Here is an 18,944-nt window from a genome sequence, read left to right as displayed (position 1 = left end):
TCCAAAAAAAAAAGATGAGATGAATCACTACAGTTGGTAAACATTTTAACAATCTTATCGTAAGTCAAATCTTCTTAAGGTATGATTCTAAATTCAAAGTAATACAATTCTATATATCCAAGCGAAGAATCAACATATTAAGTAAGCATTTTCTCAATCTGATCATAATTTAATCTTTTAAAGATATGATTCTAAGTTCTAAATATAGCTCATACAAACCAAAACAATGAAGGAAAAATTGTTTTTTTAGGCCATAAAATGGTAAATATGTTCCATTAGGTTAATTCTTATTTGTACAATTTTTGCCTCTAATGTACTTTAGTATTTTCGAAAATAAATCAAATAAATAATTTTACAAACTAAAAAAATTAGAAAAATAGTAACTACTGATGAAATATCCATATGAACTCAATGGTATTTTTCTAGTTCTAAAAATATTTAAATCATAATTTCAAATTTTATTCTACATAAAATAAAATTGACATTCTACAAAGTAGAAAATGAAATCCATTTTTTTCATTGAATCTACTATGTTTAGAATATGTGATATACGTAAATAATAGTACTTAAAAATATTTAGAATACACATTCCACGCTTAACATATCATTCTAAAATCTGTAAAAATCGGAATCTACAGATTACTATAAACTTAAAATCTGAAGAAATCGAAATCTATACATTACTATAAATCTAAAAAACTTGTAGAAAACGAGTTCTACATATTTAGTGTAAATCTAAGACCTGTAAAAATTAAAATCTACACATTACTATAAATCTAAAAACCTGCAGAGACTGTATCCTACGGATAAGAATAATCAGTTTCAAAAAATATAGAAAAAATATATTTGGAAATATTCAGTTTCTATATATAAAAAATCAATTTTCAGAAGAAAAAAAAATCGTGGGACATAAAGGGTAGGTTTAGTTTTTAATTTTTTTTAAATGTTTTCTTTTATTATTTTTAATGTTTTCTTTTTATTTTAAATACTTAATTATTTATTATATTTTAATATTTACAATTATTTGATTAATTGTAATCTTGAATTTATAATTGAATTTAAAGACATTATTACATTTTTAAAAATAATTAGTCTAATAAAACATAAAGTATGTGAAAGTAGTCTAATGGGACATAGTTATCATTTTTAGCCTAAAAACACAATTTTCCCAGCAATGAATCAGTAAAAAGTTGATAAACCATTTTTCCAATCTGATCGTTCTTAAGGTATATGATTCTGCTAAATTATCACTATGATCATGCAAATCTATAGAAAAAACTTTCGGATATTTTTTTCCCCACTAATTTTCTCTCCATTTCATATTTGCGGTAACTAACTTTTTTTGTTACACATTTAATTTTTGGCTTTTATTAATTCAATGATATGACTTTCTCCATGGGCACATAGCCCAAGAAATATGAAACACCACTCCATTAAAAGAGGGGGATAGATGAGGAAGATGGAGAATCAAATAAGACAAATACAAAATAAAAAACTTCCATATCATACAATATAATATTTCCTTTCTCTTTTTGTATTTTCCATTTTCTCTGCGTTTCTAAACTTCTCTTTCCTCTTTTTCTTTTCTTATTTTCCATTTTTTTATCCCTCCTGAATATTTTCCTCTCTGTTTTTTTTTTCCCGGGAAACAGAAGGAAAGTTCCATCTTTTTTGTTTATTTTCCCGGAAGGAGAGATTTTGTGAATACCCATCTTGAGCTAAAGAAGATTATATATAAACCCATCTTAAAAAGATACCTCTTTTCGGGTTTTGAGAATCACCACTCATCTCCCCTGTTTAGCTTTGCCGAAACTTTCTGGCAATTAAGCTAACGGCAAAGTTGTTTTTTTTATCTCTGTTGCACATGGTTATGTAATTCAATAGGGGAATGAATCAAAAGGTTCATGTTTTCACTAGATTCTAAAGCTAGGGTTGTTTGGGAACCTACCTACACTAGCCTTTGAGATTGGGTTTTATAGCTTGCCATGGAGTCTTCAAGAGATGCTATGAAAGGCTGTGACTATTCACTTGATGCATATTCTTCAGACCCTTTCACTAGAACGGTCGAAAGCGAGAACATGTTGTTGTTACGAGGCTCTTATGATTCATCTTCGAATGAATGTGCTGCTTTACTTGAGGATCATACTTCCCAAGGGAAGACAGTGAAAGATCTTCACTTGGAGCTTGAAGAAGAGAGAAACGCAGCTGCATCAGCAGCTAACGAGACTATGTCGATGATACTGAGGCTGCAGAGAGAGAAAGCTGAGATACAGATGGAAGCTAGGCAGTTCAAAGCGTTTGCTGAGGAGACAATGACGCATGAACAAGAAAAAGTATCGGCTTTGGAGGAGTTGGTGTATGAGAAAGAGCAAGCTATTGAGGCCTTGTCTTATGAGGTTGAAGCTTACAAGGATAAGTTGATGAGCTATGGGGTAACTGAAGCAGAGATGCTTGGTTTTGGTAGACACTCTTTTGATGATTACCCATGTGAATACACTTCTTTGAAATGTAGTGTGAATGATGAGAACCTGAGTGAATCAGATGGTGATGTTGAGGTTGTGGAGAAGGTGATGGTTGGTCAGTCTCCAAGATGGTCATATTATGATCCAAACTCGCCTTTGGGAACTGCTAAAGAAGTAAAGGGGACGTTTTACACAGACTCTCCTATGTCTACTAGTAATGCCAGAGTTTATACCATTGACTCAATTCATGTGGGAGATTCCGAAGTTAAGATTGATGACGAGTCTAGTAAGATGAGCAAGGGAACGTTGGATGGTGATCACTGGAAGTCTCTGACTCAGCAAGGAGTTAAGGAGCCAGATATTGAGAAGCTATACACAAGGCTTCAAGCACTTGAGGCTGATAGGGAGTCACTGAGACAGGTCATTGTATCTATGCGGACGGACCAAGCTCAGCTGGTGTTGCTGAAAGAGATCGCACAGCATTTATCAAAGGAAACTGTCGTCACAAGGCGAAACCCGGTTAGCAAAATGCCATTTTTGAAAGCATTCTCTGTTGGAACGGTCTTCAAGGTAAAACAATCAATAATCTCTCACATGTTGCATATTGCTTTCTGAAACTATGTGTAAGCCTCAGTTTTGGTCTCTCTTCGTTCTTGTGTTTCAGTGGATTGTGTCTTTCGTTGCTTGGAGAAGGAAAGCAAAGCCAAACAAGTAAGTAGATTAACGAGTACAAACACTTGTTTTCTTGTTATACTGCTTTCTGATGGGATTCAATAACAAAATTGCAATGCAGCAGGTATGCGTACCATCTGCCAGCAAACAATATGGGGATGCTTATGATTCTGGGCGAGGGATGTCCAACTAGAAGATGGAATTGCTTAACAAGCTCATATGTCTAGACATTTATTAGTTTTTCTCTCCTGGTATAGCTAGTGCAAATTGAATGTACATTTTTTCTTTACTGCAAGACATCCAATCAAACATGTATGGATGGTTCTGATTCTTGTTGAATACTAAAGTTAATTGTAACATGTTTTTGGATAATAACAAGATCATAACATAAGTCACTCTATTATGCATGAATAATATCAGGACTCAAACCAAAAGGTTTCTCATACACTTGCATCAAATATGTTTCAGGATATGTCCAGCCAAATAGCACAGTTGATAATTTGACTTTGGGGTCATACATATAAGAACGATGAGAACATGAAAGAGAGGATTCGAAGCAAATACAGATCTCACGAGGGAGACAGTGAAACAGTGTAAGAGTTGTTGCAATACTTTAAGTTCTTTAGATGGCCTGATCGAAGCTGAGGGCAGATTACTGTTCCAGGAATGTCAGACCCAACATCATTTGTTTCTCCTGTGCCTTCAGTGGCTGCAGACTCAGGCTCCGTTTTATCAGGGATTTGTGGTAGACCCATGTTTAAGCTAACCGAGTTTGGCTCGGTCACAAAGCTGAATTCAATTCACAGAAACGTCAGCATTTTCTAGCAAAGACTTCAATTTTTCGTTTAGAAGAGAAGAGAATTTGCATGGACGAACCTGGCTTCAAAGTTTTGTCCATTAGCAATCACGTGTGCACAAATATTGCTAATAATCCATGGCGGAAGACATTCACCCTTAGTCTCGACCATATAGCAACTTGTAGATTCTGCTGTTACCATCTCTTTGCAGTCGATCTAGAGATCAAAGAATAAGTATTCTGAAAATGTCAAGAGACATCATAGATTACAGAACAAAGTGTAAGTGCAAGAAAATATACCTTAGGAGAAGACATTGCAGCATTCTGAAACGGTACAGGTGAATATAATACAGGAACATCTGCGGTGAGAAGAAAACTCAAAGAAGACCTACGCATGATTGAAAAACAATGGGTACATTATACACCACCAAGATGTGTCCGATATATAACTTATTTTCCCAAAAAGTGAAAAGTGTTCACACGCACCTATAATTTAGCAGAAGATCATACAATCCATGTACGCTCTCATTTCCGTCAAAAGCCAAGAAAGATTCTGGAGTGTTATCTATGTTTGAGGCGGAACGCAAACGACGAGTCTGCATCTGTTAACAGGAGGAGTCAGAAAAAATACGCTATTACTCTCCCATTTACAGTTGCTGGTTGCTTCACATTGTTCATAACAACCAATATTCATATACACACAAACCTGGCCAAGGTTATGATTCTCTATCTCTGAAAGTTCAGCAAGATCTTCAACAGTGGTCTCTTCCATTTTAGTTTTGCAAAGAGGCATAGTGTAGCATATGTCCTGTGAACAACATATTCAGATCATATTAGTAAAGAACTGATGTACGCACAAGGTTTGCATAATAGATAAGAAAAAGACAATGGATAATCTAATAGTTCTATCTTGGTGTTTTAATTATAGATTAAACATACTGTACTCCACCGTTGATTTAAGAGCCTAAAATGCTCAAGGTATTCCTAATGAGGTTGCAGAAAAATACAGCAATACGACATTATTGTTCAACTGAGCACTGGTGAGCTCAGAGCAGTGGAGCAACATCAGGTAACATGTTTTCAAATTCTATCATTTGTAAACCGAGAAAATGACTTCAAAATACTGCAAACTTCACAGTTATTTCCTACAACCTAAGAGAAGCATCCTGGCTTTACTTAAATTTCATTAAAGTCCTATCAAAGAAGCAGTCCAGTCAATCAATGAATTTGTACAGATTCCAAAACTTAAAACAAAAAATACATAACAGATAAAAGAATGCTGCAGCTTAGTTTGAAAGCCTCAAGGAAAGCAAAACACAAATGAAGCAAAAGGCTTAAGGAGTATATCTTACAAGGTCTTTAAGCATGGCTCTCAATCTTCTAGTTGACTGAGTGATATAGGCATTGCATGAGCGTTTGACACCTCCTGGTTCACAGCTTCCAGTGAACATTACCACAAACTGTGAAGTACAAACTACAATCCAAATAATTTACAACTAAATTTAGTTTCATTTCAATAGTATGGCATACATATCATTTACAATAAGAGAGATGGAACATGAGAAAGAAGCTGTGCATGAAATTCACATTTTAAGAACTCTAAAGGTGTACGTGATTGATGCATCTTTGCCAAGAAGGAAAAGTAACAGCAAGGTGTAGCCAATTTTTCAAAATGAAAGTGCAAGTGGAAATATAGAATAGAAGGTTCTGTCTTTGAGGAAAAAAAACTTCCAAGTATATGCATCTGTATGAAAATATGTAAGCACTACACGATTCCAGTGCTATTGCCGTTATCATCATTAAGCTAGTGTCATACCCGCAAGAAAAAGCAGATCCAAATCAGGCACATACGACGGGCTTACCATAAAATATTTTGCAGAAATTCTTCCGGAACTTAAAATATAAACTTCGAAAAGCATCTTCCCATGCCAATTGTCGCTGTTGTAGGAAATCACCTTCGCCTACAACAGAAAAATGAAGATCTCTTTATCAAATTTAGAAGGAAGATGAGTGAAAGAAGGCATAGCTCTTGTACTCTCATTAACAAACCTCTGCCTGGTCCAGAATTTATATATGCTGAAATCATAGAAGATGGCAAGGTAGACTGGGGATAAACCCATGAGTGCAGTGACATGGAATTTAACACCTGGCAAACCACATCTGAGCCAGAACCACTACTGTTATCTTCGTTTAACTGTGGCATACCATTGTAAGCGCTACTCATGATTGACCTATGTAACCTAGAACAACAATAGAATGGAAAATAACTGACTGATTCAAACTTAATATTTCATGCACTTTATATCAGAAATGGCTTAACTAACCAATTTAATGGAGAGGAGGAAACAAGTCGAACATAAGTCTTCATGGAAAGATCCAGAGGAATCTCTCGCCCCGAAACGTGAAACTCAGGCACGAAATTTCCACGTAATGAAGCAGTATCAGATTTCTCACTTATGTCACCAGGATAAATAGGCAATTGTACGGAAGTGGCAAGTCCTTTCAGTGCTTTGGTCTGATGAATGATAACATCAGTTTTCCAAGACCATAAATATTAGCCATCTCAAACTATAAAAAAAAAAATACCAAGTGAAGCATACCATATCAATATCTGGCAAGCAGGATAACTCTTCACCCCTTGTTGAAAGTTCCGTGACACTGCGAAAAATGCTCTGGCTGCATCTCTCATTTGCTTGACGAGCTTTGGCGTTAGTATCATCAGAAACTCCAGTAGAAGCATTTTTGTCCTCACTGCTAAGACATTAAAGCATTAACATAAGCTAAAGCACAGTAGTAAATCAGCTTACTCCGAACAGAAATTGTTCGAGGCATTTTACCGAGTAAGTTGTTGCCTTTTGATGGCAACAACATTTGAGAGTAAAGAAACATTGAATAGGTTGCTGGACTGCTCTTTCACACCATTTTCCTGTTGTGCGGACAAATGAATTATAAATCATCTTTTACCTAACTTCTTCTCTCAAAGCTAAAAGGAATGAAGAATGAGAGAGGTGGTAAACCTTAGCGTTTTCTTTGCCAGATGGCATCCAAGGCCGAGCCTTTTTGACAGGATATAGCTCATTCATACGCATATCAACGTACTTGGGATTCTTAAGCCCATTTCCCTTCTCAGTACTACAGCCAAGATAGTCTAGTTAGAGAAACAAAACAAGTTCAATAACGTGAAGGCGTTAACGATAAGTTTTTTTTTAAAAACCTTTGGCAAGGACGCAATGCGTCAAAAGACTCTTTAACTTGGTCCAAAAAACAAGTCCGCTTCAGTTGTTCTCCCTGTATAGTGAGAAAAGATTAGCCTCTATAAAAGATAACAAAGGAAGCAAAAACTTACTCTTAGTTCCGCGGGGGTCTTGCGCTTAGCTTTGGAGACCCCATTCATTTGAAGAGAAGCACCAGGAGCAACGACTTTCGTCATTTCCAGAATCTGGTGTTCGTTTGACTGATCACAAAGTCAACAAAATTAGATCAGTAAATCGCAAAGTCATCCTCACAAACCCTAAATTGAAAAAGCATATGAACCCTAGAAGCTAGTGAATAGTACCAATTGAAAAAAATTGATAACGATTACAAATATAAATCGTTTGATTGATCTTATTCACTCATACTTCTTCCACACAATTAGATCAGTAAATCACAAAGTCAATCTCAAGAACCCTAAATTGAAAAAGCATATGAATAGTACCAATCGAAAAAGTTAATCCGATTACAAACATGAATAGGAGATACAAGATCAGAAACGCACTCACCACGCTCGATGATTAATGTCTTTCAAACATCGAGACCCAGCGGCGTGGCGAAAGAGATAATCGATGAGGAGCTCGTGGTGGTGGTGAGAGTGAGTTTCCACGGCGAAGTGAGGATGGGCTTTAGGTTTTTCTTTAATTCTCTTAATTTTGGGGGAAAGTGAAGTGGGAGGGAAGAGGAAGGCGCGTGAAAATTGGATACCCTTTTTTGAAAACATTCGGATTCCCTCCTGTTAAACAATACACTTAACGCCGTTAACGGAAGACGGTAAGCTACTGTTATCACCGTTAATAGTTTTAATTTCGGTTTAACATTCGTCTAGTTTAATACGGTTTTGGTTTGGGTTCAAATATTAATCAAGATTAGAGGTAAGCCTGAGCTTTGGGTCTTCGGGGTCGGGTTCGGATTGGTTCCTTCGGATCCAGATCCGAACGTCTTTCAAATCCTAAACATTTAGACTTAATAAGTACTTAAAAATTTTCGGTTCGGGTTCGAATCGGTTCTTTTCGGATCAAGTCTATAATTAAAATACTTATAAAGTATCCGTAATTTTGTGGTTCTGGGTCGGATTTGAATATTTAAGATCTGAATAGGATATGACAAATATCCAACTCCATGGATATTTGTCATATATATCTAAAATTTTACAAATAACTTAAATAAAACTATGCGAAATACCTTAGGATAGCACTAAAAAAGTTTTTATCACAAATATAGTCTAAAATCAAAATGACCTAAATGTTTCATTAAAGAGGTAAATATACACTTATACCCCCAGGGTTAACAAATTCAAACCTTAGGGTTTAGAGTTAAGGGGTGGGGATTTGGGTTTTAGGTTTAAAATTTTATAAAATAGAAAATAAATATTAAAATTTTGAAAATAAAAATTTTAAAAATAGTTTCAAAAAGTATTTTCGAATTACAAAAAGAAAATTTGAAAAAAAAAAATTTAAATTTCGAAAAAAATTCCAAAAAAAAAATTATAAGAAAGTCTGAATTTAAAAACATATAATCTAAAACTATATAAAAAAATTATTTTATTTTATTTTATTTTTTATATATCTAGGGTATTAGTGTCCTTTTACCTATTAAATAAAATATTTTGGTCATTTTCCTTTTTGTGTTCTATTTGTATGACAAAAACTTGAAAATGATCTATTTATGAGAATTGCCCATAAAACTATTATTAATTAAAATAAAACATTCTTACCTCTACATTTTAATGTTTCATCATACTTAAACATGTTACAAAATAATAACCAATGTTTCTAACAAAAGATATTTCAACTAAATCACAAAAAATCATAGTTTTGGACATATATGTTTTTAAGTTAGGTACAATTCGGTTCTTATCGGATCGGTTCTTTTTGGGTTCCGATCTATTCGAATCCGGGTCTAATCAGTTCCAGTTATTTCGGGTAAGAAAAATTTAGACCCAAAAAATACTTGTAACTTTTGTAAATTTTCAGATCAGTTCCAGTTTGGATTTTCGGATCCAGGTTAAAATACCCAGGTTAAAATACCCAGGCCTAATTAAACAAGGCTCCAAATCACTTGAACAACACACTCCTTTTATTTGAGCAACGAACACACTCCTAACATCATTAAGAGGGGCTTATTGGACCTGTGATTTGAGAGAATTCCAGAATTTTTCTAAATCCCTCTTTATTGAATGTAGTATTTCCAAAACCCATTTTAAATCCAAGCTTATTGTATTAGGCATTTATTCAAGTTCTATTAAATCCACTCTTATTGGAAAATTAGGATTTCATCCATAAAATAAATGAAGAATTATTCTGAATTATCTGAGAAATAGTTTATAGCTGAAATCTTAGCAAAGACAAATACCATCTAACGAGATGGTATTTTGAAAAGTGAAAAAATATTATTTTCTTTTCTATATTTGAAGCCAAATAATGATCGTGGAGAAGAACCTCCGATACTGACCAATAGTTATTCGGACTCGTGCATTTGGAGGTTGCATATTCTGTTTCCAGTGATTAATTAGGCTCAATTGAATTGTAATCACAGGTTTTGTTTTTTGTTAACAATTGTAAATAAATTTAATTTAATCATAGGTTGCAAGTTCATGTATTCTCTGTCTCCACAGAAGCTCCCCGATCCTCGTACAACTGATCAAATTTATCGGGAAGCTCTTCCCCTTTCCTTATTGATGGTGACTGGAAGTTTGGAGTTTATACTAGCTTAACCTAAGGGATCGATCGATCTATACTTATTTATCTTGTATAAAATCCTATAACATATTATCTTTGGGTGTTCCCTTTTTAATGTTCTTACGTCTATGATTTAGAGATTGCTCATGTTACTTCTTATCTACAGATATGTATCATGATCATCTCACCAGCCAAATTGGATCAGATTCTACCGTGGTTTTTCTTCCATGAGGTTGTAAGCGTCTCCACATTTGTATTTTTTTTGTAGAAGACAAAGTTGTCATACCGACTTATGGTAATGATAAATCAGTTGCTCGGATTCAAGATCGCATGCGACATGGTTTCTGATATCAACATAATCACTCTATGGATTAATCAATTATATATCAGTGAGATTCTTACGATGGAAAATGAAAACGATTTTGTAGTTGATGCTAGAAAGTCTATGTCTGGTATCAAACTTGATGAAAATTTTCTATTTCGTGTAAAGGGTATAATCATGCGTTACTTTACGCAAAAAGAAGTTTTTTTTTTTTTTTGGAAAAACTGTTCTGAAAACTCTTCAAATCCCTTCTATTCATTTCTTAAAGATTTGCTCAAATCTCAAATCTTTTTTAAATTCCTTGGATTTGATATATATTGAAATTCTCTCAAATCACCAGTTCAATAAGCCCCCCTAAATTTCAGCAAATCAAATGTTTTGTCACGAAAAGACGAAGATCTCAACAATTACATCACAAACAAGAAGTCTGGTCTCTAGAAAATACAGATTATTCTCTCAAACTATTACACAGCCTAACTCTCTCTCTACCTAAAAGATCACAAACACTCCAGCAAGATCCTCCACATTCCATTGAGAGAGAGCCACCTTCATTGTTTACTTCTCTTCTTGATGACTGCTAATTGTTTTCACCTGAAACCCAAAACAACCAAAAAAATTGAATTCAAACTAGAAAAACATACAATTAATCTACTATGTCACACTATGTCTTACCCTCTACATATGTTTAAACCTAAGCTATTAACAACACATCAACCTCCAACCCAGTGGAATATATACAGTAAAGCATGAACCAGCGGAAGCAGTACAGAACAAGTTTAATCACAGGGAAGATAGTGAAGCAGATCTACCTGAACCATGCTTGGACCAAAACTACATCTAAGCAGGAAGAGATACCGCTGCTTCCTCCTCGCCTAAAGACACAACATAAGGCTTAACTTTGAATGTTTCAGTAATGGTAAAGCTAAGCTCGTAATTCACAGTCTTCGTCCCAAAGATGTTGAACTTTCCTGCGCTCTTGTAAGCCACATCGGCATCAGCACCCTTCCTGAAAACTACTCTAGCCCGGTTCTTCTCCTCGTCAACCTCAGTCTGTGAATCCCTTATCGGTCCAAAATGCCTGAACATTTTACTGAGGCTCTTCTCAGAAGGTATTGTATCCGTTTCAGAAAAGTACATTATAAGCTCAGCTGGTGCATTCTCATCAAAGTCCGCCGGTTTGTCTGAAGCTGAAGGGAGAGGATAACTGATCTGAGACTGTCTTCTTCTGTAGGGACGACGAGTCCTTTTGACCTGAGCAGGTTTCAGCTCAACCGGCACAACTTGATAGTTTTCTTTTTCTGTAGCAGCTGGCGTTTGCTCTTCGCCACCGTTATGGATCACCCTGTCAGTCCAGTACGTGTCGCCCATTTCCTCAAACTCAAATGCTTCGGTTCCTCCTGCTGCGCTCGAATTGGATGGTCTGCCTCTTTTACTGCTTGCCTTCTCTGGAACAAACTGCTGCGAAGCCGATGAGTTTCGGAAATCTAAGAAAAAACCAGTAGCAAGTTCAGACACAGGGTTCTCTTTGACAGGGTCTGTTGCTGCAGAGTGAAGCTGGGATACAAAGCTCTCAACAGAAAGAGTCTCATCACCAAGGTTACTACTACCCTTGAGAACTGAAGGAGATCCTGCCATCTGACTAGCAGCTCTGGCTATGCATGCACCGATCTTAAAGGAGGGCCTTTGTTCACTCAAGACATCCGCCTTTCGTTTCACACCATTGGTCTTGATATCAGAATCAGTTCCAGCTTCAGCAAAATCAAAGTCGTCAGGATTTTCTTCCATTACTGTATCTTCCTCCTGTTGGTTTTGATCGATACTTGGAGCTTCATGAGTAGTGTCATCTTCCTCCCTCCTTGTATCTTGTTTATCCTTCTCGTCTTGGTTTGCATCAGAAGCTTCTTCTGGACACTCTGTAGCAACAGGTGCTTCACTGGAAGCATTTTCAACACCTTCAGCATGTGAGCTTACTTTATCACCATCCTCCTCGGTGGCAACTTCCTCTGCGGTGAGAGTAGCTTTCTTATCCTCTTTCAAAGATGATAGATTCCCAGATTCAGTTTTAAGGTCTTGTACATTTCCTGACCAAGAGGATACACCACTGAAATCAATAAAGTTGGTAATATCAGACCGTGGATCAAAAAGACCGTTCTGATCCAACTGTTCAACTTCACGTGGAGCAGCATCTTCACTGGAACTCTTCGGATTTGCTGCCATATCAGCATTATCTTTCCTTTCATCAACTTCCATTCCCTTGACTACATTGCTGTCAGCTTCAGCGATTGGAACATCTTGGGTTGGTACCATACTTGCTTCACTGCCAGCATCATCCAAAACAACCTTCTCCAGCGTTTCCTCTACAGTATAATCGACATCCATGGCTTCTCCATTTTCTTCACCACATGTTTCAGCAGCAGGGTTTGTTTCCTGAGTAGACTCCTCTGGAACTTGCACAGATTCTGAATCCTTACCATTGTTGGTCTCAGATCCAACATTCGCTTCATTCGCCTGTTTGCTATCAACATCCATGTTGGCATCATCTGATTCCTTCTCTTGGCCAGCAACAGAAAGCGTCTCACCATCCATCACTGAGCTTTGTTGGGGCTTCTCAGTTTGAACATTTTGTTCAGCTACATGGTTTGCCTCCTCGTCAATCACTTCATTCCCCTCTTCACCTCCACTTTCATGACTTCCACCACCATTCACCGGCTTCACATCAGCATCTCTCTCAGTGTCAGGCTCACTGAAAGCATCAGTCTTTACAACATCATCAGATTCAGAGCTAACACCCTTAGTAACAGAACCAACACCTGAACCAGAAACATCCTTCGCCGGAACATCAACTTCGCCATCTAGGGTTTCAGGCTTAGAAGCTAACCCTAGTTCCTTACCAGTTTCCTCCAAGGGCGCTTTGCAATCACCAATTGACGCACTTTCTTCTCTCTGTTCCTCCATGGTTGTACCTGGTTTGGAGCTTAAACACTCACTACATAGATGGATCTCATATAACGAAAAGACGATCTTTTAACAGAAATAAGGAAAAATTGCAGATTGCAAGTGAGATTAACAACGGGAAAGCTGAAAGGGATCGATGGGTTTACCTTTTTTAGATCAAAGGTGAAGCCTTTGGGTCTCTCTCAGTTACAGAGACGAGTGTTGAGAAGAAAGATGAGGAAGCGAGTTTTGGAGAGAGAGAGAAGAGACCTTGATCCTTTTTCGGGATAGTGCCTTCAATTCTTTCCTATTTATTTTTTAAGTCCTTATTGTTTTCAGTTTTAGGATCAAACTTTTCGAAGTTACTAAAAGAACCTTTGTTGATTTCCATATTTGTGCATTTTGAGTATAGCAAAGGTGCGTTTGCGAATACAAAGATTTTTATGTTTTGGTTGCTGATTATAGAGTTTACTTTGCGAGAATGATTGTTTTATAAAATATAGACCTGATATGCGCAACCGCCAACATTTATTTCCACTTTTATATACTTAGATATTTGTTTACATCATTTGTGGGTATATTTATTTTTAGTGTTAATTATATATTTAAATGTTTATATGGCTATTGAAAATACAATAATTTTAGAATTTCTATATTGTAATTCAATTACTTGTTTTAAAACGTTACATATATTTGTTGCTTCTTATTATCTATTTATTTTATTGAAATTTATGTCTGATTTATTAAACGAATTAATAAATACATGAAAACATATTTAAAAATTATTTTGTACTTAATTTATGCTAGATTATGCTATGTAGTTATAAGCACTTGATTAACTTCATCAATATCAATGTTTATGCTTATTCATTTTAGATAATAGATTATTGTATATATAAAATCTAAGATGAGTTAATTTTATATATGAATTATATAGTTTACTAATGTTAACCCGTTCTGCCAACATATTATATTTTTAGCATATTTACTATATTTATGAAACTAAAATATATTAACTTATCATTTCAATATAATTTTATCATATAGTGGTTTTCTTTTATATGATAGATAATGATTATCAAAAAAATAAATTATTTTTTTTGAAAAAGTTTTTTTTTTTTTTTTTTTTTTTTTTTTTTTTTTTTGATATAATTTTTTTTTCATTTTTATAAATGATAACATAATATATATATATATATATATATAATGTATAACAAAATTTCACTACCAATTACAAAATTTGGGAAAATATTTAGATAAAAAATTTGACAATTAAGATTTTGTTATAATCTTTTTCAACATATTTGTTAGAATTTTTAAATATATTTATATTTAATATGAAAAGAAGTTACAAGATACTATGATTAAAGTAGTTAAAAATATTTTATATTATTAGCAGTATATACATTTAATAAAATTTCTATAATCCACTTAACATCGTTACGACAAGAGAAAGAAGCTTCAAAACTCATGTGTTCCTAATGAGACTTGATTGGCAGCTCAATGACGGTACAAACAATTAAGATGTTACATATATCAAAAAAGCATGAAACAACATAAGGGATACCCCATAAACCAGACTTGCTTCGTTTTTTTTTTCTTTCCCTACGCAATCATTTTCCTTTACTTCTTTGGTGATCAAGACGGCCAATCATGTAATATGTGGAGTATGAAACCTTCTTAACGATCATCAGGTTGACCAGCGGACCTATTTCACTTGGCAGAACCAGGTGAAAAACATAGCTATTGTTACGGAGAGCAACTCTTGTTGATGGCAATAATCTTCTTTATGTCTATACTTTTGTCGATATCAGCAACATACTTTCCCTCTTGATGAACCTAGAAAATGATGAGTTTAAGCCTTACTGATAGCAATGTCCACAAGATTACAAAAAAATACAGGGCCAAATCAACTATAAACAGTTATGAAACAAAAATTCTATGTACCTTAACCGAGACCTTCCCATAACTTTAACCACTTCACCCACATAGGACCCATGTTCCTGAAGCAGATGCACCTCTTCTCTGAGCATTTGTACTGTAGTTCAGATACAAATCAAACAGACGAGAGTACAAAGAAAAGTAAGAAAACCGTATAGCTTAAATATGATAATAATCAATAATAACAGCCGAGGCTGTTATGTAAATTTAAATGCGTTACTAAGCATTCAGCTTAGACGATGAACAAAACTAAATAATGCGGCTAGCACTGGTTGCTGTCCTCCCAACCTCACCATTGTCAATGCATTACTTTGGTAGATGACCAAGTAGGAGACAAAAGCTCATACATAGCCAACACACCCGTAGTGATCAAACAGACCAAGGAATCTGAATAAAGGTACACAACTTTGTGGAAGCGTGGTTTAGGCACAGTTCTGGAAAAGATCTAACACAAAAGATCCATAGCGAAATCCAAGGAAACGAAATCAAAAGCTTTTAACACGGATCCGAGAGTACAAAACTACGATGAGGCCAAAAACAATACCTTAGAATTGAGAAGCGAGGAGTGATATTGAGAGCTCTTCTCAGTCGAGGACAGAGAAAGGTTAATCATTCGCCTATTTCTCTACGATCGAGAAGACTTACAAAACTTTAAAACCCCTTCTCGAATCTTGGCTGGATAATTTGGGAAAATATAGAACTTTTTCATGGCAATGTGCGACTTAAGGTAAAATCCCCTATATATTAATTGATGATCATTTAAAAATTTGTAATCTTACTTTTGTACTAATTAAAAAAAAAGACTATGCTTAAGTGTCACTTAATTAAGATGACAATTAACTTACGTGGCAGCTTCAAAATCAATTGAAAAAATGTTGGTTCAAATCCAATTATTAGGAAATATTATATTAACCCTAAAATATAAGAAACGTGTTTTTATTTTAAATAAAAGCTACGAAATTACCTAATATAATTAACATATATATGAAAATTAATGTCATAATTTGTTTAAATGTCCAATCTGAACAACTCATGATATATTAATTATAGTTTAGTTTCACAATTTTTAATAAAAATTGATTCAGTCCATCAGAAATAAATTATATAATAACAACAAAAATATTGTATATGTATAGATAAAATGATCAAATATATAAAAACAATTGTTGATAATATATACAAATAAACTTATCCTACGCAAGACGCATGTTTTATCCTAGTTAACATGTAAATGATAGGATAATTTCATTTAATTAAATGTGATAACTTTCTAGTTGAAAGTCCGAAATGAAATATCACACATAAAAGAAGTCATGACTTCTATTTTAATACAATAACTAGATTTTGATCTGTACTTTGAAAGTGCGAGATTATTTCCGAAACAAACCAAATTTATTTGATTTAAATTTGTATTTTTGATTGTATATCTACATTTAAATGTTATGAATGAAATGTTATATTTAGTGTTTTGAAATCCGACCTGAATCCATGGTTAAACTGGCAATCCTGGTGACCCGATATATAATTCAGTTGGTTTTTTTTTTTAAACTCGTTATTTAAAAATCTTACAAAACCCGTAAAATATTAAAACCGAGAAGCCGATTATTAAACCGATGTGTAACCCGATATGTAATCCAATTTGACTTAAATTATTTTATTTTGAATATTCTAATATATATTCATGAATGTTTAGATGAATGGTTTATGGTAGATATATTATGAATGTGATGCTCTAATTTTACAAAAAATAGCTATAAAAAAATTTAGTCAAACCAATTTTCATCTTGTTATAAGCGTAACGGATCAATTTTTGAGAGGATACATACTAAAAAGTGAGAAATAGATTTGAGCATCAACAATTTGAATATTCTAATATATATTCATGAATGTTTAGTGTTTTACGTTTCAAAAAGTATAATCATTTATTTATTTATTAATTTAATCTTGTTGTTAATGTAATGTTTTATGATATAATTGTGTTAATTTATTTGTTGAATTAGTTTATATTTGATAAATATATTACATGTATGTTCGAATAACCTGTAAAAACTATATTCATAAAAGTATCAATAATAACATGTTCTATCATATTTTAAATATTAATAGTAGCTACTTATTAATATTTATGTTATCTTTATTTTTAATGCTATCATATATATATATATATATGTATATTTAATTTTGGATAATCTAACTATAATATTTATATTTTTATGTATTTGGTGAGGGTTTTTGAAGAATTTATTTCTTGCATTTGATTAATGTACAGTTGTATATATACATATTAGTAGGCATGAATAAATAATATTTAATTGATTAGTTACTTAAATTTAATATTAATATAAACTGAATTTATTAGCATGCAAAATGATAGATTAGTTATTTAATTCCTTAATTTTAGGCATGAAATATATTTAATTATAATTAAGTTAGACATAAGTAAAGATAATATGAAAATTAATTAAATTTAATGGTCCAACCTAGACTATTTGTAAGTAGATAGAATTTGTTTATGTTTTAATAGTATTGACTAGATTTAAAAAAAAAATATTATTAAAATATATTTTTTGAAAAAGATGTTTATGAATATCTTTTTAGATATCTTATTTGAAAATATTAAATTAATTAGTTAGATATAGTATATATTTAATAATAAGTAAGTTAGTTGTATGAGAAATAATATGAAGTTAAATAAATGTAATGATCCGACCTAGATTATTTGTTAGTATATAAAAAGTTCTTTTGTTTTAATAGTATTGATAGAGATTGATCCGCACGTCTGTGCATGTGTTAATTTTTACTTTTTTAAAAAAATTGAATTTTGTTTACGTGATAATATTATATATTTTTTATATGTGTTATAATATAATTAAATATATAAGTATATTTTAATACTTTTAAGTTTTATATATCAGAATCAACTCGAATCAAATAGGAAAATATGGTTACTATTGGTTATTTGGTTATTTTTAGGTTATGTTTAGTTTGATTTGAAACTACCTGAACTGAATAGGTTAATATTGTTACTTTGGTACAAATATCCAACCGGCTTCATATACGTTAGTTTTTGGATATTTGTAGGTTTGTATATAACAAAACTGAATTCATCTTGACTTGGAAAGATCCATTTCGAAACCTACATGAAAATTTATAATACTCGAGTGAAGTCTAATTTCAAAACTCAAAAAACCTGATACCCAAAAGAAATAACTCATAGCTGAACAAATACGTGAATGTTTATGTATAACTGATTATGTAAACAAATAAAAAAAATTGTTAATCATTTTGAATTCTTGTCACAAATAGAGTAATTTCATTCAAATATGTCGAATTATTATAGTTAATATGTAAAATAATTGCTGTCAAAATATTATAATAAATATAAATAATGAAATAGTTATAAAAGTGAGAAAATGAATGTAAACGATAAAATAAAAATTAAAAAAAAAACAAAACTTTTGTATTGTACTTCAGTAATAAAATATATCAATTTATTCAGTAAAGATAATAAATGAATTGGTTATAATTGATTAAAAATAGAATGAAAATCTGTTCAAAATCACTTAAAAATAGATAAGTATTATTTTGTACTGCTATTCGTGTTTCCAAACAATTCTCATGTATATTGTTATTCGTGTTTCCAAACAATTCACATGTATACTATTATCTATGTTTCCAAGCAACTCTTATTTCTACTTCAGTTTTAATAATATAGATTTTTTTTACTTGTTTTACATTTTTAAAAAATCAAGAACTTATGATTCCTAATTGGTTATTTCACGATTTTAACATCTCTTTTAATAAAACTGAAATATTCTCTTGTTTCCAACTTTTTTTGCAAGATTTTAAATTCAATACATTCCTCTATTACAAAATAATTATTG

At 33.0% G+C, this 18,944-nt stretch overlaps 3 protein-coding genes and 1 long non-coding RNA gene across 9 annotated transcripts; 1 reads left to right on the top strand and 3 right to left on the bottom strand.

The window, feature by feature from the left end:
• Positions 1-1,419: 1,419 nt before the first annotated feature.
• On the top strand, positions 1,420-3,525 carry LOC106445430 (myosin-binding protein 7-like). 2 transcript variants are annotated; one of them, XM_013886992.3, is made up of 3 exons: positions 1,420-3,032; positions 3,127-3,173; positions 3,256-3,525. In XM_013886992.3, exons 1-3 carry the CDS (start codon positions 1,986-1,988, stop codon positions 3,359-3,361), a joined length of 1,200 nt encoding a protein of 399 aa, XP_013742446.2. In that variant the 5' UTR covers positions 1,420-1,985; the 3' UTR covers positions 3,362-3,525. The 2 variants fall into 2 exon arrangements, with proteins under 2 accessions (XP_013742446.2, XP_013742447.2); XM_013886993.3 differs by having other exon boundaries at positions 1,424-3,032; positions 3,259-3,525.
• On the bottom strand, positions 3,518-7,916 carry LOC106445429 (protein downstream neighbor of son homolog). Of its 3 annotated transcripts, none has more exons than XM_048777967.1 (15): positions 7,692-7,916; positions 7,277-7,384; positions 7,145-7,218; positions 6,948-7,062; positions 6,768-6,856; positions 6,531-6,681; positions 6,255-6,445; positions 5,980-6,170; positions 5,793-5,891; positions 5,283-5,404; positions 4,637-4,738; positions 4,417-4,532; positions 4,231-4,318; positions 4,011-4,147; positions 3,518-3,923 (listed from the first exon to the last, which is right to left on the bottom strand). In XM_048777967.1, exons 2-15 carry the CDS (start codon positions 7,358-7,360, stop codon positions 3,704-3,706), a joined length of 1,779 nt encoding a protein of 592 aa, XP_048633924.1. In that variant the 5' UTR covers positions 7,361-7,384; positions 7,692-7,916; the 3' UTR covers positions 3,518-3,703. The 3 variants fall into 3 exon arrangements, with proteins under 3 accessions (XP_048633924.1, XP_048633925.1, XP_013742444.2); XM_048777968.1 differs by having other exon boundaries at positions 7,688-7,863; XM_013886990.3 differs by having other exon boundaries at positions 7,277-7,369; positions 7,692-7,863.
• A 2,628-nt stretch (positions 7,917-10,544) lies between these two features.
• On the bottom strand, positions 10,545-13,431 carry LOC106445428. Of its 2 annotated transcripts, XM_013886988.3 has the most exons (3): positions 13,287-13,431; positions 10,995-13,148; positions 10,545-10,776 (listed from the first exon to the last, which is right to left on the bottom strand). In XM_013886988.3, the coding sequence occupies exon 2, from the start codon at positions 13,138-13,140 to the stop codon at positions 11,023-11,025; it is 2,118 nt and encodes a 705-aa protein (XP_013742442.2). In that variant the 5' UTR covers positions 13,141-13,148; positions 13,287-13,431; the 3' UTR covers positions 10,545-10,776; positions 10,995-11,022. The 2 variants fall into 2 exon arrangements, with proteins under 2 accessions (XP_013742442.2, XP_022573681.2); XM_022717960.2 differs by having other exon boundaries at positions 10,995-13,398.
• A 1,091-nt stretch (positions 13,432-14,522) lies between these two features.
• On the bottom strand, positions 14,523-18,240 carry LOC111215332. Of its 2 annotated transcripts, XR_007339166.1 has the most exons (4): positions 15,605-18,240; positions 15,354-15,505; positions 15,067-15,157; positions 14,523-14,958 (listed from the first exon to the last, which is right to left on the bottom strand). It is a non-coding gene; the product is annotated as an uncharacterized LOC111215332 (long non-coding RNA). The 2 variants fall into 2 exon arrangements; XR_002664317.2 differs by lacking the exon at positions 15,354-15,505 and having other exon boundaries at positions 15,605-18,192.
• Between the last annotated feature and the right edge of the window lie 704 nt (positions 18,241-18,944).

Source organism: Brassica napus, chromosome A4 (genome assembly GCF_020379485.1).
Source record: "Brassica napus cultivar Da-Ae chromosome A4, Da-Ae, whole genome shotgun sequence".
In the NCBI taxonomy this organism is placed as follows: Eukaryota; Viridiplantae; Streptophyta; class Magnoliopsida; order Brassicales; family Brassicaceae; genus Brassica; species Brassica napus.
Note: the sequence above shows the minus strand (reverse complement) of the source record. Positions and strands in the feature narration are given on the sequence as shown.